This window comes from Neodiprion virginianus, chromosome 1, assembly GCF_021901495.1.
Source record: "Neodiprion virginianus isolate iyNeoVirg1 chromosome 1, iyNeoVirg1.1, whole genome shotgun sequence".
Taxonomy (NCBI): Eukaryota; Metazoa; Arthropoda; class Insecta; order Hymenoptera; family Diprionidae; genus Neodiprion; species Neodiprion virginianus.
This window is the reverse complement of record NC_060877.1, coordinates 1,256,751-1,280,857: the sequence shown is the minus strand read 5'-3', so window position 1 is coordinate 1,280,857 and position 24,107 is coordinate 1,256,751. Positions and strand designations below refer to the sequence as shown.

Below are 24,107 nucleotides of genomic sequence, written 5' to 3'. Positions count from 1 at the left end.
ACATGGAAAAGTGCATTTATTTAGTCAAATCAGGTTTAAACGAGTCCTGGAAGAACGTTTATTTTCGTCTGGAAAACCGGGAAATGTCAGCGAATTTGATATTTCATTGGCACTGGGCAAACTGCCTACGCTCATTGTACGTTAGATTCCACATGTGCGCATATGTGCGTATTATAGTATACGCAGGGTATTGTTATACATAGATATGCATGTATAAAGCGCTTAAAGATGGCGCGAAAAGAACTATTATAACTATATGGAGATGCGGCGAAGCGACCGGCGAAATTCTCCGCTGAGTTAGCGAGTGAACGGGTTGGTGCGAATGAGAGGTAAAAAGAACGAGAAAAGAGAGAGAGAGAGAAGGAAATTCGCGAGACGATATCCATTCAACGGTCTTACGGGCTTAAACGCGACGACGGCAGAATTATACAAGCCAAGAATCTTGCTGCGAGGGTTGAAATAGATATCTAGGGTAAGTTATATTTGTGCATGCAGGGTAAAACTTGTACAGCCGTGTAATCTGTGGATAATCGCGTGAGTTATACAGCGGCTTGAAAGTATTTCGAGGAATTGAGGGAATGAGATGAGAATGGAAACATATAGATTGAAATTTATAGGAGAGGGATGTCTATCGTACGTTATATAATGGAGAAAATCTAAACAATGTTTACTTTATTTACCGTTCGGTCACGTCTTTCCTGTTTCACAATATATTTTAAGAGTTTGTTTAATTTTAATTTTTTTTTTTTTTTTTTTTTCTGCCTTTTTTCTCTCTTCTTATTCATCTTTTTTAACGACCGACGAATTCCGCGATTCCCGATGATTTTGCATTTGATGTTGGCGCAGCTGAGGAAGCGTTAAGGTTCTTTGCTCGAAAATTGCTCAAGTTATGTTTCGCAGTTTATTAAACTCTGGTGAGATATATAATTGTAATAAAAAACTGACATGTTTCGTTGAAATGCGAAAAGGGGAACCGCGACGATTAAGAAGCTGAACGGGGAGATAAAGTGGTTCTACTAAAGGGTAAGAATGGCGGTGAAGGGGAAGGAGAGGAAACGCCGCGTGCCGGACTCGACATCGCATCGCATCGCATCGTATCGTCGCGTTGAAATCCTAATTGACTGACAATGAGATGATTCTTGGCATGGATAGACGTACGCGCGTATATCTATAATGCGCGTTGCTGTACGATTTTCAATGTATTTAGAACCAAGTGAGGAAAAACGAGAATCGGAGTAAACGACGACGTTCTCGAGACGTTGTTTAGAAGTCCGAAAGTATATTTTTGGTATCGGTGGCGATGGCAAATTGCGAAATGATTCTTTCCTATTTTCTACGGGAATTTGAGTAAAGATGTAATGTGATAAATTGTCAAAACGTCTCGCAATCATCGATGATTGGATCAAATTTTGCAACTCGTGACTGATATAATAATAATAAATTTAGATGTATATATATATTGGTTTTTTGGTTTTTTGGTAGGAATAATTACAGAAGTTCAGAGAAAACTTGGACCTAGCTCGGGGCGAAATATTATTACAGATGTACTTTATGGGCGCTCGGTCTTTCTTCACCTGCTTCGAAACGAATAAAAGGGTTGAGATAATTATCTTTTTCACCGTCATTATACACCTTGCGCTTCGATACCTGCACCTCGTGTTATTATACAACCATGATTGGCACAACCTTGCGGACCGGATGCATTACCCAGTTCAACGAAACACTGGGCTTATAGGTACTAAAACGACTCGCGCAAAAACTGTACGCGGAGATGTTCTCTCTGGTCATTTTATGAAACGTAATGCAGTCTTGCGCTGTTCTTCGCTTCAATTTTTACTCTTCGTAAGAAGAGGAAGAAGGAGAAAAAGAAGAAAAAAAAAAGACCGAGAAACGCGAGGATGATGGAAATTTGAGAGCGGGGTGAAAATTCCTAATTTGAAAAGTTCCGAAAGCGCTAAAGTCCGGATTTTTTGGTGGTGAAACTTGGAGTAAAGAAGTCGAACTTTGACGACACGTCAAAGTTTTGAATAGTCCGAAAGCCGATGCTCAAAGTTCCGCTCGATACGCATCGATACTAAAAATCGATGTCTAATTTTCGATCAACCTTTACAGATCCTCTTGTACTTGTTTTTTCCCCTCACACGTTGCGTATGATCATATGTAAATTCTTTCATTTCAAACCAAGATCGATGACGACTCGTCTAATCCGTTTTCTCTTGTGTCGTTGTGTTTTTTTCGGTGGCGAGCAGGAAAGGTGGACCCTACTCCTCATACCTCATCGTTCAACATGGGCTACCTCGTATCACCGTACTCTTACCCAAACGGCGCTGGAGGACACATCCCCGTCTCTATGGTGAGTCGCTTTTCATTTTTCCTAAAATTCAATTGCAACGAGTCTTCGATTATCGCGCATCGCACCCGCTGCTGTAAATGGTAAATGAAAATCACTGGGTGTCTGCAAACTATATACTCTGAAAGTATTTGGGAAATCTTCAATTCTCAGGGAATATTGAAACGTCGATCGTCGTCTGGGATTTTTTATAAAATATTTTAATGTCGCCTCCGACAAGAAACGCGTAGGTGGGTAAACCTACTTAACCGACAATGCGATTCAACCCTTCGAAGCATACATTTTTTACTTGCAGTTTAATTCCTTGAAACTGAGTAAGCGTAGAAGGGTTCACGAGGGATCGATTGATTTGAAAAGTGAGATCGGATCGAGGAATTTTGAAAATTCAAAATGTAAAACGATGAAAAACTTGTGTCTCCGATCTAACTTATACCTGCGGTAAATAATAATAGGAGTAATAAAAAATGTAAGGATTTTACTGAATTGCCCAAAAAAACCAAATTTCAGAGAGATAATATTTTTGGGTCAGTCGGGCAAATTTTTTACTTCTACCATATACAATTATACAATTATACGTACATCATCCCTGAAATCTTGACAGCAGAGCGATGATTTTGTATAATAATTAGTTTCGCGGATGCGATTATTAATGATCGCCGTCGGACCGCCGGCAATTCGGTGTTGTTGGTATGAGGAAGGAAGGAAGAAAGAAAGAAAGAAAGAAAGAAAGAAAGAAAGAGAACGGCACGAACCGATGGCTGCGCATACGCGCGTAGCCAGCCAAGCCAGCCCCCCATTAAAGAGTCTGGTGTTGTGTGGCTCTTCCTCGGAGTTGATAAACTAGCCGGTCGTCGCCCGCCGCTGATGCAGATGGTCCGGATCGGCGTTAAGGTCTCGATGCGTCCTTTGCATTCACTGCACGCGATACTCTGCGATGCTGCGCTGAGTCGCCATTCTTCTTATCGCTCTTCCTATACTCTGTTTGTTATTATTTTTACTCATTTTTACCTTATTTCTTTATTTATTTATCTATTTGTCGATTTTTTTGTCTAGTTATCGTTCATTTTCGTTGAATTTATCCTCACCCATTGTTTTCTTTCTTATCGCGTTATTCCTGCAACTCTAGTTCTAATTTTAATTTTGTGTTTTAATACACATTTCATGTCTGTGTGTTACATCGCCTGAGGATACTTGTCCCAGGACGATTAAACGCCTCTCTCCTTCTCTCTTTCTCTCTCGTCGTCAATTTATACATTGTACCGGTCACGGTTCAAAATCGCGCACTAAATTTAAAGTAAAGCACTTCTAACACCAAATGTAACGAACTAGGCGTTGAAGAATAAATAATTACTTTCGCGAGCTTATTAAGTGAATTGTCAAGCGGCGAAATTTAATTTTTCGCACAATGCTTTAATGGCAAAATGTCCGTTTACGGTTTAAGGTCTGAAACAGGTTTGTTTCTAAAATAACGATGGTTGGCGCAGCAACCTTACTTTTATTTGAACGCGCATGAGAGCTATATGCACTTTTTATCTATGACGACCACTAGACCATTAAAAAGGGGGTCAAAGCGGGTGATTTTGATAAGAAGAGGAATAAAATAGTAAAGTCGAGAAATAATTATCCTTTTCATTTCTTCTTCCTCTATTCTCCAATTCGTTGTCTTAAAACGAAGAGCTTGTGTTTAATTAGAGAACGATTTTTGAATTAACGATTGACGACGACGACGACTACGGTGATGTTGAAAAAATAGGCGGATGAGGAAAAGGAGGGGGATGAAAGAGCGCGTGTAACGCGGATGCATCTCGAGTTATACGAGCGAACGAGCTAGTGAAATCCAAAACCCTCGTAGGTTCGTGCATACATACATACATCTATACATACCTAATATAATACGTGTACGTTTACTCCTCAAGGCATTGAAACACGACCAGCCGTTGCATCGCGTTACGCCCACTTTCTTAATTCAAAACAATATAATACACATATAATAATGCCTTTTAAAACATGGCCGTCATCTCATCGTCAGCGTCGCGACGTTTTCGCGTCGAGAACACCGGAGCTTTTCACTCCTGTTCCCGAAGCTTGCGTCCTTTGATTTTCATTTTGTTTATTTTATTTTTTATTTTTTGTTTCACCTCGCGATTCGAGTTCACTGTTTTATTTTTCTACATACCTGCTCTATTTTTGTATTGTTATTATTACATGCGTATATGTATAATTCAAACGAGATCTCGCGCTCATGCATGGTATGTCTTTGCCGTTAACCAAGGGGAGTGGTGGTGGAGGTGGTGGTGGGGGGGTTATTTCTTTTTCTTTGCAATTTCTCCTCCTTTTTTTTCTTTTTACCATACCCGTGGCGTTATTGGCACGAAGGAAGGCACGAGGAAGGGGTTCGCGAACGACGAGGAGGGCGAACCGGCCAAGCTTTGTCTTTCGCACCAGAACGGAAGACGTGCTTCAGGATTGAACGAACATGCGCGAACCTATTGTTCCTCTATTGTTGGTTATGCGGGGTTTACTGCGACGATATCAGACGACGACGTCGTCGTTATTAATTCGACTGTAATACACGATTCCGGGGGGAAGATTTCTTATACAACCTATAATTTACGCGTTATAAACGTGCTCTTGGACTGAAATTAATATTGTATCCGCGTTTGCGGTTATTCGAATACATGATATACGAATAAATGTGATGGAAAGAGATTGAAGGGTAAAAAGTTGAAGGCGAAAGAAATTCGATGCGAATGAGCGATTGAACCGTAAAATCCAAAATACGTGCGGTAAGAACGAACCAACAATGAGAGAAAAAATAAGATGAAACAGCGCGACGATCAATCGATCAACATTGACGCAATATTATGTTATACTGTATGTTTATTCATTTGATTTTTTTGCTTGTCACTTTGTCAAATTATCGACAAAAACATTTTTTCTGCTTCGAAGTCAAGGTGAAGAAAAGAATGAATGAACTAGAAACGAAAAATATCAGTTTTGCTATCACGGGTATTTGAGATGATTTTTCTCAGCTAACAAGTTGAGTTTTTTTTTTGTCGAGAAAACCAATTTGGCTTGACCTGATTTTTTTTTTTATACATAATATTTTTCTTCAATTCGTATTGAATTTGAACCGGATATCATAGAGTTGACAAGCTGAACGATTTAGGTTTTAGTAACTTATTACTAGAACTGGGAAAATGTCAGAGAAAACTAGGTATTAGGTCCTGGAAAACCGGGAAATGTCATGGAATTTTTTTCCCCCAAAAATTTGTGATCACCCCGTCTTGCCACGAAACGATTCCGAATTTATATTTACTTTCAGCTGCGTTATATTTTTTTTTCTCATCTCCACTAAAACAACTCTCGTCGTTCGCTCGGAGCGACAGGTTAATTGAAATTGGAGGGGAGGGACCTCCGACTCAACTCAACCTATTCCTCCTATTCTCATTCTCATTCTCATTCTCATAATATTCAACCCTTTTCTATTCTCCGCCCTTCTGTTTGTCGCATTTGCATATATCTCGGAAATTTTCCCCTCGTTTATAATTATGCATATAAATATGACAATATGTTATAACTTATACGCGCTGATTTTGACAACGGCGCTTTACGGACTAGCAGTCGCAAGCCACCGAGTTTATCACAAAGGGGTCAGCAATTATCACCGATACATATACGTACGTAAATAAGAGGCCACTGCTCGCGTATCCGAGAGAATTTAACGTTCGATAAATAATTATATTATATCCACGTTCAATTGTATCCGACACAGTCCGTCAAGGAATTTTTCCCGCATTTTCGTCCATCGAAATTCGGGCTTTCTATAATCGCGCTGATTTAGAAATTATCGTTTATCTCATCCTATCTTTTTTACAATTTTCAATTACTTTGCGTACGACGTTTTTATATAAAAGATAATTCATCATATTTATTTGCAATACAGTGTGGTTGTAATTATTAATAATCATTGTACTTCCGTGCCGCACGTGCCGCGGTTATTATAAATGAGGACGATCACATTTTTTTTCAACTCGTCTGGTTTTTTTTTTCTTCCGTTTTATTTATTTGTCTTTTATTTTTCTCAACACATTCACTTATACATTCACTCCACGATATAATTGTCTACCTATTTATACGTGTCACATGTATATGCTGTGCAGGTTTTGCGATGGATGTGTTAATGTATAGTATATAATGTATATGTAATATGTATATGTATGTACCGTAAATCACCGATCGCGATGACATTGAACCGCGCAACGGATACGCGTGACAAATATTTCTTATCAATTATATCGATCTTTTCTCACCAATATACAATAATACATACTCGATATCCTCCCTCGCTCTAAAAACACTGCAGCTTAATGATTTAAAACTGCTTCTCGTATAAAAATACAAATCCGTCCGCGGTTATAATCCAATTTTATGAAACAGCAAAACTTGTATAATCAAATTTGATTTGAGCAGCGATCAGCGCAATAATTTCTAATCGAACCGTGATTATTATACATCCTCCGTTATTTTCTAAGATCTATGCAATTCTTATATATAAATAACTTTGATTGCCGTTTGAGTAATTTGATTAAAATATATCAATATCGATATCTTTAATTAGACACGATAAATACTTCAATCTGTCAATTTCATTCGACTTTTGTTTATAAGGAAAAAAGTTGATCCTTTTTTTCGTCTTCATTTTTTAATTACTCACGACTAATTTAGCATTTTCGATTCGTTTTAATTAATACGCATCTTTACCCAATTATCTCGTTTGAAAACTTCCTCTCGTCATACCGCGAATTTCAAATTAATATAATTTTTATACTTATACTTATAATGGCGGTTCGTTTAAAAAATTTTTTTTTTAAGGTGCTATTCTAAAACTTTATGGAAAATACGGAAAAGAAGATTGTCGTAAAACATGCAGGAGGTAGGAAAATATTTAGACGTCGCTACCAATTTTGCAGTATTTTTTATTTACTTTATAATTTTCTACTTCCTCAAGGTTTCACGACAATTTTTTTTTCCAGTATTCGTCATAAATTTTTCGAGCAGTGTCTTGTAAAAAAAAACAAACAAAACGTTAAAAAATTAACCACCCTAATACTCTGATATATACGTACGTATACACCTAATTGAAAATTATCCGACCGGTGTAATTAAGATTTGTTTCGTCTCGTTCTCGTCGCTCCATGTTTCAAATCACATGATAATATATACGACACGTGTATATTATATCCATGGTGCACGACTTCCTGGTAATCGCATTTCGTACATTCGTACATGTCCGTCTAATGACTCTAAATAAGTGCCCATGGGTGTATTATGATTATTATTATTATTATATACAAACACGCGACATGCAAATATCGTTCGTACATCTATACGTATATCATCACACATACTCGACATCACGCACGCACGGCTTCGCGCGCTACTTTCAACGACGCACTACGATTATGTTCTCTTCTCTGAAATTCTTATCGCTTTGGTCATGGTGTTGTACAATAAACCTCGGTTCTCGCCGTATACGAAAACTGAGTTTTATCTCAATTTCTTTTCTTTTTCTTGTTTTTTTTTCCCCTTCGTTTCGTTACTTTTTGCAAGAAACAATTAGATCGTGTCTGACCTGATTCCGCGAAGGATTTATTATATCGACTGTCGTAATATGTTGAAGTGGTGCTGCTTGAATAGCAATTGATAAAAAACAAAAAAAAAAAAATAAAGAAAGGACAAAATTTGTGGTAACGAAAGACAAAAAAGAAAAACAGAAAAAATCAATTCAGTTGAATTAAAATTCGTATAAATATTTTCCATCACATTTCCTCTCTCTTTACATCGTGATTAATTTTGATCCGATTGTATACATGTTTATATATATATATATATATATATATTATGTACATGTTAAAAGAATGTCTAACGGAAGCTTTGCGTATATTGTATATATATATATACATGTATATTGGTTGATTAAGGAACGCGCGTCGTATTTGGTTGTATATCAGTATTGTATACGTTATACGTACACAGTTTATCTATCGGCTTGACGAAATACCACGGAATCTCTACACTATAGGTAGGTACGTGTATGTCCATCACATACCGGAAGTGCAGGTCGTAAATTTCCGTGCTGGATTCTTCAAGTATCTGTCGTGTATGTATCTACGCGCTGTATAACCTAGCGTATACTCTATTTGTAGGTATACAAGATCGTATACCCGGTTTCAAAATTATTCTCGAGCAAAACACAATTTTGATTTCTTTAACCTGAAACATCTAAAAATATGCACATACCTTGAATGAAAATCAAAAACCACTATCGAATAATTACATACGTTATATGTATTAAAAGATTACGGATATGCGTTATATATATGAAATGATTAGAAGTAAGTGAAAAAAAGAAAAAAAGAAAATTTAAATCCAAGCAAAAATAGAAAGGAAAAAAAAAGAGTTCGCGCGGCTTTCGGCAGCAGGCTAACATACTACATATATTACTAAGTATACGTGTATATCAGGCCTAATATTTCACCTAGGCTTTATGTAATACATATAATACCGTGCGATGTAAAAACACAATACGAAAAGTAGGGAGGAGGATAAGACAAAGATAGGAGAAGGATTGGTTAGCCATCGAGGTATATATTACATACGGACTTATGTATGGCAACAGGTATGCACCGTATGTATATAGGAGAGAAATACCTTTACTTTATATATATATACATATATATATATATATACATGTATGCACGGACGGACGCGTATATACGTAATTTATAATACGTATATAATACAGGTGGGGTTGTATTCTTGTTTGTAATAGAAATAGCGAGGCGGTAAGCTATTAGTACGAGAGAAGTTGGTCTCTCCGGTCGAGATATTTTGTGTGAGCTTCTTGCCTGTGTGTCTGTGTGTGTAATTGTGCATCAGCAGCAGCAGCAGCCACTACACGTCTCACCAACCGTGGCAAGCAAAAGCAAGTCCAGCCTTGGCTCGCTGGCTGGCCTGCAGCCTGCATCACAGGGTTTATTCTACATGCAAGCCCGCGAGCCGAGAGAAAGACGCGTGTATAGTCGGATAAAGAGAGAGGACCGTGCCGAAGAGAAAGAAAGTGAGAAAGAAAGAAGGAGAGAGAGAGAGAGAGAGGCGAGGACTACGACGACGGCTACGTCAGATTAAAGGCGCGTTCGGAACCATTAGCCGCATTTTTATGGCTGGATTATATATTCATTTGTCGAATCAATGGATTATCGATAATCAACAATAACAATAACACAAGCTTATTCTGTTACATAAATATCTCAATACGCTTGAATAAAATTTGAAAAGAATTAGAGTGAAAGTTGTGGTGGATAAAAAAAAAAAAAAACGTGGAGCTTACGAACAAAAATTTATCGAAGAATTTGATTACAATTTTCGTATCGTTTATTATGATTGTATTGAAAGTAAAAGTAAAACCTGTTCAGGCAGAAATTAAACGTCGATACCCGAAAGAAGAGATTTTTAAAAATGATTGAAGGGTCGGGGGAGGGGGGCGAAACCAATGAATAAAAAAAAATTTTGTTTCCGCAAGTCGACAGGTCGCACAGCGGATGAGATAATCGCGAGGCTATCGATCGCGAGAAACGAAACGGCGTAACCGCACCCTGTCGAGCTGTCGCGGAACTTCGTTGACCGAGGGGGGCCCCCAGGGTTAGGGTTGCCTCCGGTTCAGCCTCGAGGGCTGGGTGAAGGGGGGGGGTGATGGAAGGAGGGTAAATGCGGCGGAGGTACCCGAGGCATTGCGGTGGTTGCCAGCGATGAGAGAGGCGTGCCCGTCGTGCCCGGCGTGGTAATAGCGGGTAAGCGGCGCTATTATAACCACGCCGTCAGGAAAAAGCATCGGCGAGGGAAAAATTGACGAGAGAGAGAGAGAGAGAGAAAAGTAAAGCAACGACAACGACAACAAGGACGAGAACGTGGAGAATGAAAACGTGGGGGGAATAGTGGATTGAAAAAAGAAAACCAAAAAAAGAAAAAAAGAAAGGGAGAGAGAGATGACGGAAAGATAAATCTAAATATCTTATTATGCGTGAAGTCATTGAATATATACATATATATACAAGACTTCTTGTCTTATTCAATGAAAATAGAATGAAAAAAAAAACTATGTAATAATTATACATTCTTCCACATCGCGAATAAAACAAAACAAAGTATGGTGTGTATATATATATACATATATTTATTTATTCATTGTATAAAACGCCACGTTTGCGCGAGTAGAGTGTCATTTATACGCAATAAAATGCGTTTCAAATTGCACTTGCATCTCTGTGTGTCCGTCCGTCTACTATGCCTGCGTGTGCCTGTGTTCGTGTAACGTTTACACCTGATGAATAATATGCCGGGCGCGCATGCCGCATGACCACGGGAAGGAAGAGTAATTTCGTCGCGTCATAAGTCAAACGAACGAGTTAGGCTTACTATACGTATAGGTGTAGTATAAGTTATACATGCATATAGGTACAACAAGCACGCGCGTCCTCGCCTTTTGTTGAGTGATTTTATTCAATTAATTCATTAGCTAATTAATTCCTCTTCCTTTTTCATTTTTTTTTTCTTTTTTTTTTTTGGGAGTTTGTTTTTTCATTCCCTTTCTTCAGTCTTTGTACGTAATGGGTTTAATCATGTAGGGGAGTTTCATCATTACGTCTATCGTGTTATCACATTATGACGTTCCAAGTGTGTGATCATAATAGGTAGAATCTTTAATTATTGACTACGATTTATCGACAACTGACGGATTTTTTTTTCTGTTCTCTGATACCGTCGTATATTATAACTTTCTGATTTTCGTCTTATTCTTTGATCACTGTTATTATCAAATCTCGACGCAGTTCTAATCTCTCTTCTCCGTCTCGCGTGATATATGATGTATAATAGTAATAAAAATAAAAATAATAATAACCTTGCTAAAATATGGAATTGTATATATTTCAATAAAATTGTGCGTTTCATCATTTTGCGTATAATCTATCTACACACATGTAGACGGTGATTCAAACGAAAATTGATCGAGACCGCGTGGTGCAGTCTCGTGGTGCGATAATAATTAGTCGGAATCTTCTTTGACTCGATAGCGATGCTGTTTGTGCATCATGCGGTGCATGTACGGGGCGACGATGGAAAAATAACTTCCGTGTTTAACAAGACAATTTTTAACGCCTCCGGACGCGATGCTAAATAATATACGTCACACATAGATGCACGCACACACGCACACACACAGGCGCACAAATATGACGGGTGGACACCGTCGGACGATGGTAGAAAAAGAAATGTATCATCTCTGTGAAATGTATAACCCAGGGGAAAATGAGCAGAAAAAACAGAAAATGGAATGATAAAAAAAAGCGCTATCGTTTTCAAAGAAATAGCAAACTTCGTTGGTTTTATTTTATTTTTTATTTACTTTTAGTTTAAATCAGGGAAAGAGATGAAGCGAGGAAGAGAGAAAAAGAGAGGGAATAAGAAAAAAAAAATAAAAATATAGAAGAAGCGAAAGATACGACCGACAACGGGAGGTCGGTGGCAACAGCTGCGCGAGACAACGGTATCGTTGTTATCGCCGAGCGTTCGTTCGTTCGTTCTTCTCTCTTCTCTCTTCTCTCATCTCTCTTCTCTCATCTCTCTTCTCGAGTTGTATCTCGCGCGAGAGAGGCGCGAGTGAGAGAAAAGAAGCGGAGGCCTCCTCCTCCTCCACTACTTCCAACTCCACCAGCGAACGCAACCGGCATACCCGGCACCCACGCAACGCGCACCATTCGAAATCCGGTCTAGCCTAACGTGGTGTTAATTAAAACAACCGACAATCGCGACTACGCGGGGTGTGGTGCACCTTATCCCCGTAGACGTGGACAATCCATGGTGGTCGGGCGTACTCCTTTCTGCGTTCGAGTTACCTCCTTGTTCATTCCACGCGATCCCCTCTGATCGTTGATTACACAACCGTATTTGAGAAAACAATTTAAGTACCTTTTCCGGTGGACTAGACCAGCATACTTATATATCTCTTTGGATATGCTGATAAGAATGACGCGGAATTATCGATTTTTTGAAAACTATTAATCGAAACTATAAATTATTATTAAACTTTTCCGCTGTCAAGACCGCGTGCTGAAATTTACGAAATTTTCATTTCATATTCAAATAATCAATTTATTTTTATCGATTCAATCGAGACTTGTTCGATTATTTTTTTGGATTCGATTAATCGGTGCATCGTTTATTTTTAGCTCAGTAACTATCGCTACATGCTGAATCAGTATCTGGTGTCAAAACATCGAACACTTTTCTCTGGATTTCGAAGGACCTTGAAGTCTCAAATTTTTCCGGGATAACGAATTTTCGATTATCATCCTCGTCGATATATTTATTCAATTGATTATACTTGGATATTTAAAAATAGGTATTACACGAACCATCTTCCTCGCTTCGTTATCCGATCATCATTATTCATCGCCAGGTGTGTGCAGGTACTGAAATTCTGCGGGTCGGGTCGAGTCTGGTAGAATGGATTACTTTCGAGTACTCGGAAATTTCGGATTATCCAAAAATTTCTGGTACCCGTAAATCTCGAGTTACCTAAAAATCCCGACTTCCCCGAAAATCTCGGGCTTACCGAAAATTGTAGAGTTTTTGAAAATTTTGGTCACGGCTGTTTTCGCTTCTTCAAAAATACCGGGATTACTAAACCGAACAGAGATTTTCGAAAATTTCTTATGTTAGTTCCGAAATCTCGGACAATCCGAAGGACAACAGTTTCGTAGCCGTCTGAAATTACGAATTCCAGAGGTTCTATTCTCAAAAAATCGGACCAGAGGCTTACCGAGAAATATACTCTCGACTTCTTTCATATCTGCGTCATTAGCACATCGTCGTTAAATGATTTTACCATCGACCATTACAGGGGTGTGCGGGTACTGAAATTCTCTGGGTCGAGTCGGGTAAAATGGATTACCTTCGTGCCGGGTACCAGAAGATTTCGGACTACCCAAAGATTTCGAGGTTTACAAAAAATCCGTCCCGAAGCCGAGTTTAAGTACCCGAGATTTCAGATACAGAACACCCCTAAACCGTTAGAAATGCGGTGTTAGATGTAGCACCGAAAATATTCCAGAGAAGTCCGCACTATTTTGAGTGTTGATTCCGAGACCAGTTGGTGTCAAGAATCGAACGATTTACACCGATGACGCTTAATCTTACACTAATCGGCGTGGACTTTTATCGGCACCGTGAATTCTTCCGACAGTGTGTATTCATCACGTAACCACAATCAGACGTGACTAATTTTTTAACAAGGCGTCGCTGTAACGCCAAGTCATCGCCAGCGTGCGACATATTTTGACTATGGTATGTATAATATATAATACGCGGTATCACGGGAACACGTTTATATTACGGGTAGGTAGACCGAAGAAGTTGACTTACGCACCGTGATGATGGCGGTGGTTCCGTTTACGCTGCAAGCGAGCATGATGCGTTTTTCTTCGTTACATGCCTCGTTACATTAGCGCCCTCTGGCAATTCTCGGACGACGATGCCTCTTGGAGTTCGCGGTGCGATGCGCATTGCGCCGTTGGCGCGCGCGCGCCTCTCCGACCGACTGCCTTTTTAGCTATACTTGTACGCATCCTTCAAATTTTACTAACAACCACGCGCGCGGTCTTTCTTCATTCCCGACTCGCCTTTAGCTTCGGTTTGCTTCGCCTCGCTGCTCTTCGTCGTCATCTTCTTCTCCTTCCAACCCTCAACCTCATCCTCACGGAGACTATGCAAGGAACACGAACTTCACGCATAGAAATCTTTTTCCAAAATAAGAGGGCACTAGTGTTCTATAAGTTCCAAAACCCTGCGGGTGGGACTTTCTACGAATCGCATTGCAAGATCATCGATTACTCCATCTTGGGTATCCCAGAAACCAATGACACTTTGGTGCTAAAGGAACACCAGCGACGAAAGTGGTACAAAAAATAAACCTAACGTGTACGATCACTCTGGCAAGTTTTGTCAATTCACCCGTTTGAGCGCATCGTGCTCCTTGTACAGTCTTTGCGCTCAACTGCTTGACGCGAGATCACCATAGGCCGTAATCTTTGCGGTTCAAAAAAGCTAATTGCAAAATCGACGATGCCACTTAGGCCCCATTAATCCACCGTTTTTAACAGCCTTGACAACGAGAAGGAGATGATTTCGAAACGTTTTTGCACGTAACGTCCAGGGTGAATTACGGTTATATCGTTCGTCATAACGCTGCTCCGTCCTTCGAGCAGACTTCTTTTGCACTACCGTGAAAAATACTTCCGACAAGGCTTCGAAGAGCGCGCTTCGCGCAGCTTATGGTGTGCGGTTGTTAAGCATCGCGAGAGGTGAAGCTCGGCTCACGTAAGCAGCTACTACTTTCGGCCTGCCGTATATCACGTGCATAGGTATACATGCATGCACGCGTCTCTACTAGCCGTCGAAAAAACATCGTCCAAACGAGAGACGAGGATAACGATCACATTGAGTGAAATTCAGCCCAAAAGTGATGTTTTTGCTGAAAATTGGAGTTTTAAAAATCTTGGAAAAAAAAACAAGTTTCCAAGTATTGTTTGAGAACCGCGGCAAAACTTCCATCAGTTTTACCATCCAAAGTTGATTATTTCAATATTTTAAAACATCGGAAAAAGTTAACGAAAGTGCCAAAAATATTTCAAAAAATAGTCCTTTATCTCGCACGAAGAACGACGCCACGACACCCGATTCCATGACTAACAATAAGAGACTCTGCGAAGAGTTTGAAAAATATTTGGCGTGAAAATCACCCCAAGTGACCGATTATATTTATATATATTTACATATATTTACCACAGAAAATGTAAAATCTACAATATTTTTCTACTCGTGTAGTACAAATTTTGGAAATTCTCCCGTGCCGATGGTCTTGATAGTCGATAATTGACAGAGAATCCCAAGTTACGCATCGCGTGAGATAAATATCTCTATATATGTGTTATATATAATGCATACAAGTAAAGATGGATGGATATAGAGGAGAGACAAAGAGCCGTGCAAAATGTCGGGGCGGGGAGGGGAGGGGACGTGGGTGGATAACGTGTGTAACCGAAGAGTGTCGCGCATTTAGATAATGCCTCTCTTTTCGCTTTTCGTCCTCCTCCTCCTCCCCCTCCCCACCTCTTTGCAACATTCCTGCATTTTCTCTAAATACATGATGTATTCATCTTCAAACTCCCTCTCCGCAGATAGATGATACGGCCCACTCACGTTTTGTAATGCGTCGAGCGATCCGGCAGCGAGGTTCGTTCGTCGTTTAAAAGCATCGTAGTACCGCGGTACTACACGCATCCTTTTATCCTCTTGTGTAAAGTCGGTCTTTAGAGTTTTTCCTTCTTCTCATCTCTCCTCTCGTCTCCTCGCCTCATCTCATCTCATCTCATCTCATCTCCGCGCCCTCGCTTCTTATTAATGTCATCCTCGAACGGCGAGGGACAACGCTTATCCTTCCTTCCTTCCTTCCTTCCTTCCCGCCTTCATTCCTTACTCTGTCTCGTCCGGTGCGTATGGTGGAAGCAATCGGTTCTCGTCACCATAAACGCTAATACGTCGTCTTGGAGGGGCGGGGGCAAACGGCGGAGTACGCACGGGCTGGATATCCACAACCATTGACGATGGTGTCGGGAATACAGCGACCATTAGCGAGGCTGTAATTGTCGCCTACTCACGAGAACAATATTCTTCTCTCCGGTTACGGGAAGAGATGCGAGAAAAATGTGCAGGGAGATGAAGAGAGAGAGGAGTATAGAAGTATTTGAGATCCTTGTTACTACGCTTCCTCCACTTTACCGGTGTGCCGCTCGCCGCATGTCGCTACTCTTTGGGAGGGGGGGGATTATTTATCTCTCGTTATTACTTACATGTACAGAACTCGGAAATATGCTTGTCGTAGTTTCGGTGCTATAAACTTGGATACCTATAACGTATATTCTCCGGGGGGGTATTACGATGAAGAGACGTGCACACTAATACCTAACAGTATGTTTTTTATCCCCTTGCCTTGCCATTGTTCTCCACACATCAACCCCCCCCCCCCCCCCCCCCCCCGCCCCTCCGTATACTTTTTCGATTATATATGTAGGTAGGATGTCGTATCGTGTATAACTCCAGAGCGACACTCCGATCACCCCCGTGTTGAGTGTTCATCTCGTCTTCGCCACTTTGTACATATTCATGTTATATTTTGTACCTCTGATTTTATGGGTGTAAAGTATGATACTTCGGATATGTATTCCAGATGGAGTGTGATACGTAATCCCTTATACTCTTTTTTTTTTTTTTTTTTAATGAATTCCTTGCAGTTTTTTCAGTTTTTCGCATAATCCATACCGTTTCACAATTTTTAGTTATACATATCCTGCACCTAGCAATATGCCTGCAGTTTATAATATTAAGGAGATGTCGGAATTTCGAAAGTTTTACCGAATCGTTACTCCGAAATTATATATATATATATTGCGCAGACTCTCAATTAATAATTACAATATTTCATAGCTGCACGGTGTCGATTATGACGGAAAATGATGAAAAAAATTTGATATCATTATATGTATAATATATATATATATATATTTATGATACAGGCGCTGCAAGTCTCGATGCGGCTGCGGGGCTATGAACCCCGTATATTTATTACGGGGTGTTATTATATATTATACATCGATACCGCGGTCACGCATGGGGAGGTGGTTCTGTGTTATAAGCATCGATATCGTGCAGCGGGCGGCGAGGCGGCGGGGGGATCGCATCGTTTAATAGAATTGCGGTTTAAAGTCTATCTGACCGGAAATTTTCGATGTAACTAAACGGTTCCCCGAGGTTTAACGAATCGCCGCAATTATATGGCTATAACCATGCAGCAGCCCGCACCCCATGCAGCCTGCTTCCCCTTCTCCCATCGAGTCTAATCGGTCCCGCCGCAGCGCACCTGCCTGCGTCCTATATACGGTATAAGCCGCGTCGTCTATACCTACACAACGTCGCAAAACACCATGAAGCACCGTGGGTGCGAGCATCTATCAACGTTCGTTGCGGCCGTTGACATCGCACAATCGACGATCAGACGCCCTGGCATTTATGCCCGGAAGAGCGTTCACGGGGTGTCTTATAGCTGTCGGGGAAATCTGGAAGACCGGGAAATGTCGGGGAATTCACATGTGTCAGGGACGCGCTGGACACCCTGATTCACCGTTGCAGGGAGAGGGATAAGAAGCCGGGTTTTGTGGGGACGCGCAGAGTGCAGCGAAAGGATGATTTTGCTTGTAGGTGCCTTGATCTGTGCAATCTGGAAATTAGTGTCGCACACATCTGGAAAAACTAGTGAAAATATCAGTTTTTTTATCATGGGAATTAGGAATGATTTTTTTAAGGCAATAAGTTTACTTGGTTTTTGTCGAGAAAAATGATTGGCTTTGACCGGTTTTTTTTCTTTCTTTTCTTTCTTGTATACATACATAACATGTTTCTTCGATTCGTATTGAATTTCAATCGAATATTGCAGAGTCGATAAGCTGAACGATTTAGGTTCTAGTAACTCATTGTTAGAACTCGAAAAATGTCAGGGAAAACTAGGTTTTGTAGGTCATGGGAATTCCGGATATGTTATGGATTTTTTTTCACAAAAATTTATGGCCACCCTATATAAGTCATGCTTCTATATATTTTTTACTCCTATAGAAGCATCCGGTAAGCAAGTTTATGTGCTCTAATCACCGATTATTAATTATCGGTTCGCAATTATATCGAAGTATTATAATTGGAAGATGCGTAATTTATAGACATACGTGTATTATAATATATACTTGCATTATAGACTGTTGCGTTTGGAATAGACATACATATATATATTTTTTCTTTCTCTTTTATTCCTCTTTCCGAGACTCCACTTGAAACACTCATTTGAAATCTTCGACAAAGAAATGATGATATCTCTAATTGGTGGAATTTGAATTTTCGCCATTTTAATATCGCTGGGAAAAATGATGTCACTTTCTTTTTCAAATTGTTGCCACATAAAAGTAAATCGCGTTAAACTATACGATTTTATCCTGTAGGAAGAACTTTGTGCAAAGAATTAAATTCCGTGCAAAAGTGTAATTCGAAATTTTGCCGTCTAGTCAATATTTGTTCAGCCTTCTAAAAGACTTCGAAACACGAACTTTTACATAAAATTGTCAATTTTGAGTCAAAGGTTAGAGTTTTTCTCGAAATCGAACGAAAAAAAAAAGAAGATATTTCCCTCACGTTTTTTGAATGTGGAGGAGTTCCGAGAGTGAGCTTTTCAAAAGATATCCTTAACGGAAAATACGATATACTTCTTTCTACGTACAAAACAATTTTGTTTTTCAAGTAGAAGCGGAAAATTGTGAGAAACGTTGCTTTCAAACGAAGCCCAACTCCGACACCCATGTACGTATACGCTTACCTACCCCGGTTCAAAACTTTGCAAAGCTTAAATTTCGACTCTCCATTTTATCGACTCGTTACGCATGTATCACAGTTTTCGTGTACATACTAAAAACTTTTACGAGCATAAAATAACGACGACGCGGTGTTCCGTTACTCTCGGGGCTTGAAAAATTATCCGGCAATCTCTCGCCTCTCCTTGTTTCCTACACTTGTGCGCGCATCCATGTGCACGCGGTCGTGTTCGGCAAAGAAGGGGAGGAAGAGGAAGAGGATAAGGAAAAGGAAGAGGGACAGAGAGGGAGAGGTGTAAGGCCCTCGGGACTTGGAGGAGGGAGGATGCTGGATATGCGCGGGTCTTGCAGGTATAACGCCTGGGTTTTGGGACCCCTTATAGGTTCCCGTTCCTCGAAAAAGCTCTCCGTGCTGCCCCGACCGCAACGAACGAACCGACGTTGTTATTTATTGCACGTTTGGCGTTTATATTGGATTTACACAACTTAAATACCGAGCCTCAACACGCCGCGGCATAAACATAAATATTGTATTTTCGCTCCTCCCGCATCACCGATCCCATGCAGACCCGTAGAGATAGGGCCCATTCTCTCTTTCCTCTCTCTCTCCCTTTTCTTCTCTTCATCTCCTCTTCTCAACGACGAAACTGACGCCCCGTCGTTTGTTACCTCTTGGAATCATCCCGTTCTCTCTTTCTCCTCCTTCCTGGATGCTCCGTGTATCGCACAAAAGAAAAGTAAGAAGAAAAAAAGGAAAAGAAACGTGGTCGCGAACGCAAACGAAGAATTTTCAAATTTTACCTTTGAGATCGATTTATCGATATGGACACAGCGTGCGAGTAATCGATCGTTGTTATTTAAGAGGAATTTAAAGTTACCGATTGGAACGATATCGGTTGCCGATATCCTTTAGATACATATCCGTGTATCAAAAGAAATCGAAAAAATATTCAGAAAAATGTCGCCATCTTTTCTGAAAAATAAATAGAAATAACTTTCTTTAACGCGTGGAAAAACTAGGAACTTGGAAGTATCAAATTTCATTCCGCAAGGCTGAAACGGCGCGTTTCATCGTCAGACTAAGCGATGGGTGTGCGGAGGTATTTACATCCGTACATTGCACATACATAGCTATTATATACACGCTGGAGTTTGCGCGCAGAGCGTGAAACAAAGAGTAAGAGCGAAGGGCCGGGGAGGGAGGGAATTCGGTCGGAGGGTGGAGAGAAATATGGATATCGAGTTACCATGGCGACCCCGCATAGGCCTACGTTCACGCTTATACGTACCTACGCACCTACATTATGCATCCTGCGAGATGTTTTCCGTTGAGAATCGGGCTCGTTGAAGATTGTTTATTTATAGATATGGCTAGGTATATAATTTGGTGAAAAATACAATCGAGAATCGCGTCGCGACGAATGTCTGTGTCACGTACGATTAACGATTAAGATGTTTAGCCTGTTGATCGTGTAAACATGACGGTTTGCAAACTGTGTGCCGATGTTAACAACTATGGAGATAAAACGAGAGGCGAGGCGAGGCGAACGAAGCGAGCAGGCGAGCGTGATGCACGCGAACTTGGGTATCGTGCCTTTTCAATACCTTGTATTCTATGTCCTAGGTTACATATGTACAGAAAATACCGCCTTCTCATGCCGATCGTAATCACTTGTTGAATCGAAAATTGAGGAGGGAAGAAAATGATCGGAAAATACAGGAACGAAGGAAAGATGAGGTGAACAATTATTGTACGTGTAACGGAGAAAATATATTTTATACGTAGGAATCGAGTCAAGGAACATGGAACGATTTTACGTTGGTGTCAGATTGGACCGTGTGTCAAGTACAGCAATAAAATCATCCTGACTGAAATCGAATTGTTTACAGAATCACCCCAGTTTGGAATAATAACAGAAATGAAAAGTTGACTTTATACAGTAATTCAAATCTAAATAGAAGTCGCCAGTTCAATCAGAAAAACAAAGTTTGTTTTAATTCCGAAGCAAAATTTGGTTGAATTAAATAAATTCCTGCCTTATACTCATGTTGTATAACGGTTAACCGAATATTTATTTGATTTGAACAAATTATTATCATCGGTACTACGTATATTTTCAGATTTGATTTTCTTGATAGAATGTATGAAATATTTGATTTTACGATACTAAGTAGTATGTCTGTGCAAACGAATAATTCAGTACTCATTTCGGAGGTGTTGTAATATATTTACTTTGGGCAAAGAGGAGAAAAAATTATTCGATCAAATGCAACGTTTTTGCAACAATGTTGGATTTCGTTTTCCGACGTCGGGCGCATACTTTCTTCACTCGAACATTCGGTTCTCATTTGGGCGTCTTAAGGTGATGCCCTGGTCGATTTCGACTTGTCGAATACATCTCCAAATATCGAAAGTCCACGTATCTTGAAACTCCAAAAGGTGCTGAGCAACAGTCTTATTCTATTCGAAATTCTGATCAAAAATACTCCAGTTCATTTTATTTCTGTGTCAAACGAGAATGCGTTAGAGTGGTTTCCTTCACAATTGCGTGTAAAATAAGATCGTTGAACTTTTTTTTTTTTTTTTGCTTGTTTGCGAAGTGTCGAAATCGACCAGGGCACCCACTTATAAATGGATCGTTTATTGTGACAGGGTGAAAAACCGGACTTACAGCGTAAAGGTACGCAAGTTTGATACCGCCACTTTTTTCACCTCCTCCCTCCCTCTAATCCTTTTTTTCCTTTTTTTTTTTTTGTCTTCTTTTCTTTTCATCCTCGAAGAGGCCCCGCGACTGCTTGTCCGAGCATGTAATCCGGGGTACCGCGGGCGCGAAGCGCAAAGCGGCAACATTGTAAGGAGGAGGTGGTGCGTTGGTCGGCGGCGCGGAGGAAAAGAGGAAGAAGTCGGCGATGAGCGGCGAGGAGAGGAGAGGAGAGGAGAGGAGTGAAGCGGTGCGGGGAGAGGAGAGGAGAGGAGAAGAGAGCAGATCGGGGACCGGGCCGTGGGTGCCGTCCGTGTCTGAGGACGTGGACGTGTAAGTGAATGTGCAACGCGTCGAGCGTCGAGAACGGGTCGGCGGTTCCTATCCTCGTTACCGCGACGATGCTTGTCCCCCGCGTGCCCCCCTGTAACCCGCGACATGATCTACCAGCCTCGCTCCTCTCATTCTTCTTGCTCGTTTTCCCTTCCACTATTCACCCTGGCCGCCCCCGCCCCTCTTTTGCCTCCACGACTCCCACTCCGCGGTTTCATTCCCAGGGACGAAGAATCGGACCTGAGAACCCGGCCCCCTCCTCTCCTTTATTTTATTTTTTTTCGTTTTTACCTCGGCGTTTTTCTTCCCTCTTTATTTTTTTTATTTGGTTTTTTCCGCACATTTTTACGCAGACGGTCAATTTTATTAATACGACAAAATTTGGTGGGATACTGACCAGCTACGCTGGGATTGTGTTGGATGAAAATTTAAAATAAATTATGAGTATGTGGAAGTGTTCGAGTACCTACAGAGGGGATAAAATATTTTTGAAAAAGATTTTTTCTTTTTAGTAATTCTATATTCTGACGAAGAAAACAGACAAAAAATAAGACAGAAAACGCCCAAACAATGGTGAAAAAAAAAGAACATCTCCCTCCTTTTCATTTATTCAAAACAATTCAGAGGTAATTTATTTTCTTCCTGCGAGGGGGAGGAATGATCCTTTGGTTCCCTTCACGGTGTGTATAATATATCGTGAATAGATCTGAGCCGTCTACCTGCCTGCTATATAATATAATCGTGCCTCGACTATAGATTGTTCATTAAATTGGATACCCCTATCGGGTGTACATCCTGCATGTGGGATTTCGAGATGACAGAGTCTGCGCAAGGGGTGTCGGCTGGTTGAAGTCCTACCCGCCCTTCCGTAAACGACAGCGTTAATCGCGAGAGCGTAACGAATTTACGATAAAAGATATTGGCTTAAATGGAAAATTTCGCTGGCACGGCAGTCGAAGGGTGACGAACGGTGGAAAAGTTGCGAATTCGAGTGAGAGCGAGAGAAAATTTCGAGATCAGAAATGCAGGCGAATTATTTTCGAGACTGAAGATAGTAACCTTATCGTAACTGTACGTCAGGAGGAAGAAAAAAAAAGTCATCGATCAATTTTAGAATGACATTCAAGGATTTGGTTCTTTAGAATAGGAGTATATATATATATACATTGTTTATAAACAGTTTACACTAAATTTCGGAAAGACGTTAAGGTGCGAATTAGCGATTTTTCCCTAAACACGCATCGTTGCAATAACTTTACTCGACTTGTGTCTGTGATTTTCATTCCCAGAGGGGCGCCGATGGGTTTTCAGGGTTTTTAGTGGACAGCCCTGGTTTTTCCTCTCCCCACCGGACGTGCCACAACCTACAGTGGTTCTCAACGCGTTGTTGTGGTATGCGATCGTACGAATACACCGAGAGTTGTTGTACAATATACGTCGAATACCGTGCGGACCGATGCAGAGAAAAGGGATAAAAAGGAGTTTGAGAAATAAAGAAAAGAAATGAAAAACAAAAAAAAGATAAAGAAAGGCTGTCTCGCGCAACGCCGCCGTCTCGCTGACGACCTCCTGGTGCATGCTGCTAACATGATCCGTACGTTGTTGCGCTCTCGACGTCGACGACACGTGTCACGTGCCGTGCAGTGACGCGTTACTCGTTAACAAACCAAACCGTTAAACCGCGTCGACGATTAATACTTTAATTTGCCTACAATGGATGTGTCGTACGATTTTTCGAACATTTTTATAACATCCTTTCAGATGATTATTGTCATTCTAGCGCAATGATCGAGGAATATACGGATGGGCTTGGTAGATTTTTGGAATTTTTCATAGCCTTTCATTCGTCTTTGATAATTTTATTTTGGTTTTTTCTCCGCGGTATGAAAGATTTGATATTCACGTTGCTCGGTGAATAATTGGCTCTCATTTGAGTCAGTGTTTTTCTTTCAACCGTTCCGCTTTGATGTGCTCGGAAAAGTGGCGAAGTTGTTATAGTCGATCGGATACTGGAAACTTGGGTATAATATCATCAGATCGCGACATTTCGAGGTACGGAGATAATCATCCCCGTTACAATAACTCAAAAATTAATGATGTTATCTAGACGAAACTTGGTACATTGCTTAGGTTTTTTCTTGTTTTTCTTTTTTAAAAAAAAGGAACATATTTACTTTGGCAAGTATAAACCTA

General features: G+C 40.5%; 1 protein-coding gene across 5 annotated transcripts in view; it reads left to right on the top strand.

The window, feature by feature from the left end:
* The window catches only part of LOC124299490 (protein pangolin, isoforms A/H/I/S), a 132,132-nt gene that overhangs the window by 17,478 nt on the left and 90,547 nt on the right, over positions 1 to 24,107 (top strand). For all 5 annotated transcript variants that reach the window (XM_046752737.1, XM_046752726.1, XM_046752717.1 and 2 more), the window contains one exon: positions 2,250 to 2,353. In XM_046752737.1, coding sequence (XP_046608693.1) covers positions 2,250 to 2,353 — 104 coding nt within the window. The remainder of the gene's footprint in view (positions 1 to 2,249; positions 2,354 to 24,107) is intronic.